Source organism: Rhincodon typus, chromosome 32 (assembly GCF_021869965.1).
Source record: "Rhincodon typus isolate 14 chromosome 32, sRhiTyp1.1, whole genome shotgun sequence".
NCBI classification, from domain to species: Eukaryota; Metazoa; Chordata; class Chondrichthyes; order Orectolobiformes; family Rhincodontidae; genus Rhincodon; species Rhincodon typus.
The window spans coordinates 7,387,765-7,399,438 of NC_063363.1; the positions used below are offsets into that span (position 1 = coordinate 7,387,765).

The 11,674-nt window shown below is 38.6% G+C and overlaps 1 protein-coding gene across 1 annotated transcript in view; it reads left to right on the forward strand.

The window, feature by feature from the left end:
- Positions 1 to 11,517, forward strand: part of LOC109914790 (centromere/kinetochore protein zw10 homolog) — a 14,621-nt gene extending 3,104 nt beyond the window's left edge. The window contains exons 2-9 of the mRNA XM_048615655.1: positions 211 to 345; positions 2,234 to 2,335; positions 3,887 to 3,964; positions 4,802 to 4,973; positions 5,983 to 6,132; positions 8,847 to 9,038; positions 9,220 to 9,383; positions 11,214 to 11,517. Coding sequence (XP_048471612.1) covers positions 211 to 345; positions 2,234 to 2,335; positions 3,887 to 3,964; positions 4,802 to 4,973; positions 5,983 to 6,132; positions 8,847 to 9,038; positions 9,220 to 9,383; positions 11,214 to 11,405 — 1,185 coding nt within the window. The 3' untranslated portion in view covers positions 11,406 to 11,517. The remainder of the gene's footprint in view (positions 1 to 210; positions 346 to 2,233; positions 2,336 to 3,886; positions 3,965 to 4,801; positions 4,974 to 5,982; positions 6,133 to 8,846; positions 9,039 to 9,219; positions 9,384 to 11,213) is intronic.
- Positions 11,518 to 11,674: the final 157 nt, after the last annotated feature.

The window sequence follows — 11,674 nt, forward strand, 5'->3', positions numbered from 1 at the left end:
CTGAAAAATGGGAAAGTTCAGCTCATGATTTTCTGGTAGATAGTTTAAAATATGAACTTTATTTTGCATTAAATCATTAATTTTATTTTATCCACAGATACTGTTAAGTTTGTTCTTCCAGCATAATCGCTCTTTATGCTTGAGGCTTATGTACTGTCAAGGGGAGTAAGAATTTCTTGAAATATATGGCTTAAAACTGTTTTTTTACAGGGTGAAGTATGTGACATGATCAACAAGAAGTATGAGGAGTTCATCCCAAGTTTAAAAAATGGAGAGGATCTGGTAAATCAGGTGGATGGCATCTCAATGGAGATAGATGTCCTTAAATCACAGATTGAAAATGAGGTAATTGAAGCTAATGAGAATCCCACAGAAGTGAATAAGAGATTGTAGAAAGGCCTTATTGCCTGAGCTAAAGATTATCACAAGATGTATTTGGGTGTTGGACTAATGCTCAGAATACAGTGAAGGTTTGGAGTTGTACTGTCAGTTCTGTCTTATTGCAGGTTGATCTGATTTGATTTATTGTTGTTGCATATACCGAGATACAGTGAAAAGTGTTGTTTTGCATGCTGTATGGGCAGATCGTACCATGCAAAATGCATCAGGGTAGCAGAGCAGAATGCAGAATACTATGTTATGGCCGCAGAGAGAGAGAGAGCGAGAAATTAACAGTAATATTTGAGAAGTCTGTTAAAAAATCTGATAACAATGGGGAAGAAACTATTCTTGAATCAGTTTGTATGTGATTTCGAATCTTTATATCTTCTGCCTGACGGGAGAGAGTGGAAGAATATGTAACTGTGCTGGGTAGGGTATTTGATTATGTTGGTTGCTTTCCAGAGGCAGCGGGAAATATAGATGGAGTCAGTAGATGGAAGGCTGGTTTGCGCGATGGACAGGGCTGTGTTCACGAATCTCTGTAGATTCTTGTGGTTTTGGGAAGAGCAATTGTCATAGCATGCTGTGATGCATTCAGATAGATGCTTTCTATGGTGCATCTATAAAAATTGGTAAGAATCTTTGTGGGCATGCTCAATTTCCTTAGCCTCCTGAGGAAGTAGGAAGTTATGCTTTCTTTAGTGTTGCGTTGATGTGCGTGGACCAGGACAGATTGTTGGTTGCACAGAGATGAGCCATGCAGGCAATCAACATAGTCCATCTCACATGCAACTCTACTCTTAATCACTTATTTTCAATTTTGGGAGACAAGCAGGAGTTCTTAAAATTACCATAATATATGTGCAGAGGAAAAGGGCTTTTGGCCAAAACCAGTCCATGCCAACGTTAATACTCCATTTGCATAAATGCATAACATTGCATTAATACAAAAAAGCAAAATAAGGTGGATGTTGGAAATCAAATCAAAAAACTATTGGTAATACTTAGCAGGCCAGGTGACAGCTGTAGAGAGAGAGATATAAAGTTAACATTTCGGGTCTTTCCTTTAGGCAGGACTGCAAAATATAATGGGTTTTAAACAGGTACAGAGGCGAGAAGTAGGGAGTAGTGAAGGAATGAACCAAAGTGTTGATGATGTGGAATTTAGGGTGATTTTAAATGGCAAAAGGGATGGTGGTGAAGCCAGCAGGGAGTAGTCAAGAGGCAAGTAAAGGAACAAATTCTGGGGCAAGAGGACCTGTGAATGGCATTGAAAGAATCATTATCAACATTAGAAGCAGTTACAAAATTGTCCACAAAGCTTAATGAAGCACTCCGTACTTTATAAAATTAATTTCGATGCTTCCATTATGAATCAACCTGAAGAAGGTCTTCTGAAGTGTACATCAGTTCTAAAGCAGCAATGTACCAGCAACCTGCAAAAAGTTGCCTCCCAAAATTTCAGTGCTCCCTTTTACAATGTTTTCAGCTTGAACTTTTAGTTTGCAAATATAGCTAGTCTGTTGTACAGAGAAATGTACAGTTTAGTTTGAAGATGAAAAAGTTCTCACAAAATTTCAGATTTGCAGCAAAAAAGGGTTTGTCCCTTTTAATTAACACAAAAATGTTACTTTATATACCCGTTCTCCAGCAAGGCCTATACCTAGACTCTAAGCATACCCAGACATATGGAAATGTAATATCTAGCTTCCTTCAATGAGACCCCAGAAAAGGGGCCATTCAAACCATTGTTCTGTGCCAACCAAAACAAAAAGCTGCCCATTCAAATATTGCAAAATGTAAAAGTGATAATTTGCATGAATTTCTCACTAGATTGTGCTTTGTTTAATAGGTGCAGCGAGATCTCCATGTTGCTGTGACTGAGTTCACGGAGCTGAAACAACAGCTAGAGAAAAGTACAGCTTTACTGAGTGTGTTGACACAATTACATGAGGTAAGTGTCTGCCTTCTGTTCTAGAACAGGTTTCAATCTGTTCAGTGAGCTTCCTTGTTAATGGGTTAAGGTGGTGGACTTGAGTTCAGCAGTGAGAAAGGTCCAGGTACCTCAGTCTAGTCCTTTATCACGTAGCTTAAAAAAATTGTAGTCATGTTTTTTTATTTACTGAAAAGAAGAGGGATTGGTAGTGGGAGGAGGTACAGTATCATTGACGTTTGCTGTACATTTGAGTTTAGGGAGTGGCTGAATAGGCTGGGGCTAGTTTCCCTGGAGTGTCGAAGGCTGAGGAGTGACCTTGTAGAGGCTTATAAAATGAGCGGTATGAATCAAGTGAATAGCCAAGGTCTTTTACCCAGGCTAGGGGAGTCCAAAACTAGAGGGCATAGGTTTAAAGTGAGAGGGGAAAGATTTAAAAGGAACTCAAGGGGCAACTTTCACGCAGAGGGTGGTGCATGAATGGAACCAGCTGCCAGAGGAGGTGGTGGAGGGGGGTACAATTATGGCACTTAAGAGGCATTTGGATGGGTACGTGAACAGGAAGGATTTAGAGGGATATGGGCCAAATCCTGGCAAATGGGGCTAAATTAATTTAGGATATCTAGTCGGCATGGATGAGTTGGATCGAAGAGTCTGTTTCATGCTGTATAACTCTTATGACATCTATGAAGAGGATGACAGTAACATTGTGGATTAATCATACAGGCCATAGAATTATTGATCAGTGGCACTTGTGCATGTATAAGGCTGTCAGCAACCTCACTGATCAAATGTGAATGTCTGCAAAATGAAATAACAAAACGATCTTCTTACCGTGGTTCCACGTATATGGGCAGATTTTTCATTCAGACTCAATTAGCAACTTTGTCATTTGTTTCTGCATTGTGCTGTTAATGTACATATATTGGTAATAGTCAATGTTCAACTTTGATGCAAATATTTTCTCCAATTTAGTTGTTTACTCTGCCTTTTCTTGTATGAGAGTGGATAATGCTATAAAAGTAATGCAGATCAGGCAATATTTCTGAATTTTGTTTTAAAAAATTCAATTGTGGGGGCATGTATCTCATCAAAGTTTGAAAAATAAGTGAACGTTTAATTGAATCAAAAGGAATAAAAAGAGTCTTTGAGTCAAATGCATAGACAGAAATGGAAATTGGAGACCAATTGCAGGACATATCTCCATGACGGTGAAAATAACTGGAATAAATCAAAATCGAAAGAACTGCGGATGCTATAAATCAGGAGTAAAAACAGAAGTTGCTGGAAAAGCTGGGCAGGTCTGGCACCATCTGTGAGGAAAAAGTCAGAGTTAATGTTTCGGGTCTGGTGACGCTTCCTCAGAACTCAAATAAATCAAAATACCACTGATGTATCTATATCTGAAAAGTAAAACAGCAAATCTTCAAAAAGCTCCTCCACCCCTCACAACCCTTTCACCCCATCGAGGACTTACATGTGGCACTAGCTGTGAAGTCTTACTTTTTTTGACTTATAAACGTCAAGGAATGTTCATAGAACTATTTTACTTTTGCTTGTTATCTTTTCCAGTTTGACACTGCTCTTGGAACACATCACCAAGCTTTGTTGGAAAAAAACTACATCAAATCAGCTACTCATCTCAATAAAGTAAGTCTGTCCATCCTCACAATTGCTTTTGGAACATAAATCCCAGTTAGCAGTGTTAACAGGATTATACAAACTTCTAAGTAAAATGATCATTGAAACTGCGTATAAAAGTAAATTGCTGCAACTACAGCACTGCCATGGTCTAGTGGAGTTGATTTTGATTTAGATTCTTTGAATCTTCCTATCAATCCAAGTCTGAATTTTGTTGTAATTTCATCATGTAAGTTGATTTTTCATTATTTCTCACTGGTGTCTCTGACATTTAATTGTAAACTCTGGTTCTCTTAGCATTAACGTGTTGCTGTCATTATTTTTGTGTAGTTTTAAACTTCTTAATGAAATCTGGCAAATCTGTTTTACCAACAGCAATTGACAGAAACGTGGCATCTATATACATGTGGTGCTATCAAGTTTCTCAAACACATCAAGATGCATTACCAATGCTGGATTAGTTTGTGCCAGTGAACTATGTGTAGGCAAATATGGGAATGGTTATGCACAGGCAAAATTTCATAAATGACAATTGGATTAAACTAATAATTTAGCGAGGAAGGGATGTGTTGTTTGAAAGACAGGATACCAGGAAATTTTTTTGCTCCCTCAATAGAATGTGTTAATTTTAAGATCTGTCTGATCCGTCAAAGAGCCAAGCAGCTCTCAGTTTAACATTCTTGATTGTCTAAAGAACAGATGTTTTAGCTTATTCTGAAAATGCAGTATATATTTCTGGCCAGGCTAAAACATATGCTTGGTTTTGATTTTTTTTCTGAAGTGACTCAGCTAAGTTATAACTGCAAATGAGTCTAGCTTTCCCTTATTTGTGTTTGTGATTGTAAGGCACAGTCCAACCTGACATTACTAAAATCAAAGAAAGGCATTGAATTGAAAATGTTGCAAGTGCTTAGCACGGAACTCATCGTTCAGAAGGAAAAATTGCTGTACCATCTTGGTGAGGAGTGGAAGCAGCTGGCTGTTTGGAACCTTCCCCCTTCACCAGCTCCTACAAAAGGTGAATCAATTGATTCTTTTATTTTGGAAAAGTAAATATCAAATCCAAGGTGTGAGCTGTGAATGCCAAGCTATGTTGGAAGAAATCTGGTTACAAGAATCCTTTCTAAAAACAAAACTCTTGGGTTAAAATGTCCATGTATTTCCCGTTGATGTATATCATTGATAATTCCTTATTTATAATTAAAACTGTCTACGGAATTACAGTGTCTCACCAGTGAAATTGCTGCAGCAGCACCAATCGTGATGGGATGTAATTAAAAGCGATCCCTGATTTATGGATGTCTGACTTACAAGTATTTGCATTTGTGAGCGAGATCCCACATGGGCATGTTCATGTTAAAAGTCCGACACGTGAATTTGTACTTACAGGTATTTTATGTTGTGTTCATTGTGTTCCGACTTGCATATAAATTGACTTATGTACATGCTCAAGAATGGAACCCATTCATAACCCAGGGACTGGCTGTGGTGTGATTCTTTGTTGGATTCCTGGATGGGTTCATAACGGGAAGCTCCTGTCCAGGAATTTCCAGTGCAGACATCATCTAAATGTAAGTTAGTAGTTTTAAATCTGATCAGAGTTGAAAGCAGGATTTCTGACCCTGATCAGAACATTTAGGCCAATCTGTTTTAGTTAGAGATGTATTGGAAATTTTATCTTTAATTTTAATCTAACCTTCCCAAAAAAAACCTGTCTGTCCTGTCTTTATTAGGCCATGTGTTCTGTTTTCACAAAACTTGAGTAACTTTATTTTTAAAGTTGTCCCTTTATTTTCTTTCCTTGACTATAAGTGTTTCTTGGCCAATGCATGTTCAACTTCTGCATCACGATAGCTTGCCTGTAAGTTCTGACTTGAATTTTCGTCATATATTTCAGGGAGAACTTCTGCACCATTACCTAAGATCTTTCTGCTTTACTCTGTAGAAGTATTTATTTTTGATGTGAAGTAATATTGAAACTGTTGACATATGATGGAAACTGATCACTTATTGCTGTTTTCTTCCAGCTGAGGATTTGTTTGGGTGGACTTTGAAGACTGAGCTGCGCTTGTGCAACATGACATCGAAGAAGAAGAGTGATCTTGAGCCGCTGCTTGTGTCAATACTTCAAGGCTTTGCTATTCTTGGTGAATTGACCAGGAAACTGAAATTCTTCAGTAAGCAATTTAATCAATAAAATAGTTAATTTTTAGTTTTACCTCTGAGCAGGATGTGATGAATATTGTGAACTCCAAATGTAGTTGTTCGATCATTACCTTATGAGTTTGGTGTAGTTCTTGGAGGCAGAAGACAGGACTGATATAATGACGTAAAGTCGCATGGATTGGTAGGAGGCAGGTTTTGCCTTCTGACTGTTGGGGATAAAAAGATATTATAATCTGTTGACTTAATTTTTAGAAGTAAAATTCATCTAATCACATGATGAACCACGTGACATTTCCATCTGTGCAGAATGAAAGTCTGGGAGCTAGTCTTCCAACAGTATCGACAAGAACAATGAAACATGCCTTGGAAATTAGCTTGTTCAATCATATGTTTCTTAGATTTAAAGGTCTGACCTGAGAATTACAGAAGTAATGAGATAACATTCAAAAGCTTCAGTCAAAGTTAAAAAGCTTCACTCTTTTGCAATGCAGTACATTCAGTACACTGTTAGTCATGCACTAGAACACACATGTAGAGTTGCAAGGAGCTTGTATCTACAAATAATCCCTCTCCTCCCCCTCTTTTGAAATTCAGAAGTTACTGCCTTTTGTCTATTCAAGTTCCATCTGTATGTACCAGTCGGGAAGAGATAAGTTTCTTCAGCTGAGCTCAATTTCAGTCAACTAAGTGGGCAGCGTTCCAGATATGAAGCCTGAATGCTTTGCCCTCTCCTCAGAAGTGTGGGCCCCATGTAAGAAATGACTTAAACAGACATCCCATGGCCCAACAAGCCAGAGGAAAATGAGCTGTTTGCAACTATTTAGATATTATACACGTTTACGTGTAGATTTGTGTAAGGGATGGTGGTGGCCTCTAGTCTATCGTTAGACTTTTAATCCAGAGGCTCTGGTAATATTCCAGGGACCTGGGTTCGAATCTTGCCATTGCAGCTGGTGGAATTTGAATTCAATACATAGCTGCAATTAAAATTCTAATAATGATTGTGAAACCATGGTCGATTGTCAGGAAAATTCAGTCTGGTTCACTGATATCCTTAAGGGAAGGAAACTGCTGTCCTTGCCTGGTCTGGCCCACATGTGACTCCAGACCCACAGCAATCTGGTTGACACTTAATGGAATTAGTAATGGGTACTAAATGCTGGCCGAGCTAGTGACACCCACATCCAAAAAACACATGGAAGTTATGATCTGATTTTCATCCTCTTCCGCCTGCAAAACCCCCTCTTTATATTAACATCATAAAACAGCAATTTCAGGTTAACTTACTTTACATGCTGCCTGTTTGGCTGTAGAGCAGCTGGAGAGTAATTTGCCAGGTTACTTCCAGTTGGTTTTGAACTTAAAAGTTTCAGTTTGTATCATGGCTTCATATTAAAATGGTTAAGTTTTAAAATGTTTAGAAAACATTATATGACATTATCTGTCTGGCAGTTCTAAATACCTGCAGTGGAGAGAGGAGAAGAACTGTTGCTCTGAATAATATTGAATTTATTGCAATTTTCATATATACATGTCTACCTTTGCATGCAAGCTTGGCAAAATGACCATACAGTTTACAGGATGAAATCTGCAAGTCATGTCCATTTTTTTTATACCGAGCAAGCCAAAAATCTGTGTGAAACGTAACATTCAGAGCACATTCTGTTCCAGAATTGCGAGGTGGTAACATTAATTTCTGCCCTATTTAAGGGTAGGGTTTATTGAAATGTCTTTATTCGTTCACTCAGGACAGTTTGGGGATGACAGAAGACCAGTTCAATAGATTACAGACAGGGACTGAATGGCAGCAAGCTGTGAGGCAGAGACATGTACCTTCCATGCTAGAAGTAACTGCTTTTTAGCTATACTGAACTATACTGAGTCTGTGTGGTTGGCGACTCCGTGAGAAGTCATGAATGGTTGATTAACTTTTAGTACATTTCTGAGCCGCAGTTTCTCAAAGAGAGTTCTATATTCAGAAATGAGTGTTGAGCTGTATTGCTTTAAAGGCAAGTGAACTACACAGATCCAGAGTAGGAAACCCTGTGAGATAGCTTTTGGGAAAAGCTGAAGTTGCACGGGTGAATAAATACTGGAGGGGCAGGTTTTGGAATTGAGGGAAGCTGGACCCCAGGAAAGGAGGGAAGTGCTCTGGTACAGGAGCGATCGTTGAGGCAGTCCAAGGTGGGATAGCTACTGTAGAGGAAGTTTCAAGGCCCGATTAGCAAAAATGAAGAATTATTCCTTGTGAAGTTTAAAGTGATTTGATGACAGCCCCATACCATCACCACCACTATGTCATTAACATCTTTGAGGAGTTGCTCAGAAATTCATGGAATCTGTCTTGATCGCATTTGATATTTTTATGTGAACTGTGGAGTGTTAGATCACTTTCTATAACGTATACTTATCACTTTAGAAATAAGTTGTACATTTATTGTACATTGTATTTCTGTTCTAACATGTAAAGTCTTGCTGTTTTATGAAGACCTTGGAATCTTATGGCTTGATTCTCTTCTTAAGTTCTCTGGATCTCACCTTTTGTATATTTTAAAGATAAAGATTACAGGTCCCTTACGAGATTGTAGCATTAATGGATGATTTCATCCAAAGTTGGTGGTCTGGTCTGGAGTAATGGCAACTCGTAATTGTAGAATTTCATTCATGTTTTTCCTGTGGACACCTTTCTTGGTTTAATGTGAATACCTGTCTCTGAATTGCGCAGGTCAGATCCTGATGAAATATGTATTGAAGCCATTGGTTCTTGATCCTTCCCTTGATGTTGAGATTGAACTTCAGACAGGGGATGCAGTATTAAGGTTGATTGCAGTTGAAAAGCAGTCTGATCATGCCTCACCAACAGAAGTTTACCGGAAGGTGATCAATGTTTTGGAGTTCCTGCACCAACATCTTCTTTGTACGTACACTTCCTTTCCGTTGCTTTGTCTACTTTATGAATATTCAATAGGAATTTTACTTGTTGCTTTATTAAGGATGAATATTTCTGTGAAATTAGTCCAACAGTATAATTCAGATAAAACATTTACAGTTAGTTGTGTAGAGTATCGACTGTGTCTATTTTTGGATATTTTTCTTAGATGTGTCTCATTGGGATTCTGTGGTTTGTGACGTGAAGCAGGATGCAATCCTGACAGAGTTGCTGGGAGATATGATCTGGGAGGATTTATCAGAAATTATTATCAAGAACTGTTTAGTATATTCCATACCAGCAAACAGCAGCCAATTGGATCAGTATGAAGAGGTAAAGAGACACGCGAAGCAAGGCTGGGGCAATATCGATCAACAGCCATTTTTGGGACTGCTTTGTGAATTTTTTTGTACAGCGATTCTGAAAACTCTGGCATTACAAGAATTACTTTTCTATAATTTAATGGATTTTCCCAAAGCTAATGTGTTCTGAGTGCAGTTATTTTATATGTATACTTGTTTCCTACGATATCCACTTCCTATCTATACATCTGGCTTCCAGATTTCTCAAGTTTTGACCACACATTTCACAAATGTATCATTTGCAATTCTTGTTTCAACATCACTCAGATCGATAACACTGTGTCACTCTCACATCATAATTGGAGACTTTGGCCTCTAAGTAGATTACAGAGCAGATTCCTGTGACCTCTTTGCCACCATCTTGTATTTTTGCAAGAAAGTTTCTTTATGAACTGACAGTTGGAAATTTACTAAAAATTATAATAAAGTGCATCTTTCTGGATTGATTGTTAACTGTAAAAATCATTAATGGTGCTAATGATCATCCAATATGTAGACACCGATACTACAAACAAGTGCCAACCATACAAATATTTCTTACAATTCTTGCTGTATCAAGCCAGTGATTGATAAGATGCTTTACTGTTTCTAGGTGGAATCAGTACCTCTCTTACAATTATGCAGATGAAAAGTGCAAACTATAATTTGGTTTGAATGGGGGCAGTGATGGGGGTGCTTTTTCACATTTCCTATATCTTTTAAAGGAAGGACTTCCATCTCTGAGCTGGACTGTCGAGCATTTGCTGATTTTTTTTTTCTCAAATTAAATAAATTGTTTCCTAATGATTAGGAGTCCCTGTTGCTGTGACTGCAAATACTACTAAAGCAAGCTCAGACTGGCTTTAGGGAGAGCAGAATCTAGTTGAGCAAAATTGAGTTGGAATTTCGGAGTTTCAATGCTCAAGACAGCAATGGCCACTATAGTACTCTGACTGAGTTGTAACAACTGCATCCTACACTAACAGGCTACCACTTAGTTAGGACCCATCTGTTCCAGTATGTCTACCTCCACCAACAACACACACAGTCATTCACTCACACTCTCTCTCTCTCTCTCTCTCTCACACACACACACACACACACACACACACACACACACACACACTCACTCACTCTCTCGCTTACGATTTCTCTCCCCCACCTCGCTGTCTTCCTCGCCCTCTCTCTCTCTCTGTCTCTCTTTTTCTCTCTCTCTGTCTCTCCCTCTGTCACTCTGTCCTTCTCATTCTCTCTCTTCAGCATCACAACCATTTGCAAGCCACAAACTAGGTCACCATGAGAACGTTCGTGAAGCGCTAATCTAGTGCTTCCAGTGCCAGATGAATTTAACTGTGGAACCAACCAGGCTGATAGATGAAAAAGAAACAAAACAAAAACAGAACTGCAGAAGCTGGAAATCTAAACCAAAAACAAAAATTTCTGGAGAACCTTAGCAGGTCTAGCAACATTTGCGTAGAGAAAGCAGAGTTAATGTTTCAGGTTCAGTGATCCTTCATCAGAGCCTGTTTTTCAGTTCTGAAGAAGGGCAGTGGACCCAAAACATTGCCTCTGCTTTCTCCACAGATGTTGCCAGACCTGCTGAGCTTCAGCAATTTCTCTGACACATGGAGAATTTCTTCAGCAAATGTCCCAACTATGAATTGTACTGTATATTGCCATTATTGTCTCTTCATATGAACATGCTGCAGCTTGAGTAGTTAAAAGTGCCTGAGGCACCACTAATTGCTTCTTCTGCAATTAATTTGTATGTCTGTGTTTTTCGTCTTCCCACAACCATACCACCCCACCTTTTCAACTCTAGGTGATAAAAGAAACAGATAAGTTTGAGAAGAAACTTAAAGACATGCAGTTTTTGCGAGAGCATTCCACAGACCTGTTAAAATATGCAAGGAACGTGAATGTTCACTTTGCCAGTAAGAAGTGTCAAGACGTGATAGTCACTGCCAGAAACCTGATGACATCAGAAATTCACAACACTGTGAAGGTGAATTAATTATTATGTATAGCCCGAAGCTGACACATTATACTGACCTGGAGCGTGGTTGAATTGGGAAAAAGCTGGCTGCCCCTTGGTTCCTCAGCAGTTTTGTTTTTCAACGTAATCTTGAATATTTGTATTGTGCTGGAAAATGCTGTATGAAATGTGGCTAATTTCCTAAATTGTAATACCTGGCTTATATTGTTTGAACTCTTCAGTGAGTGCACTTTCATGTGTATGATTAAATTTATTTAGTATTGCTAACATATGGCACTAGAGGGAAA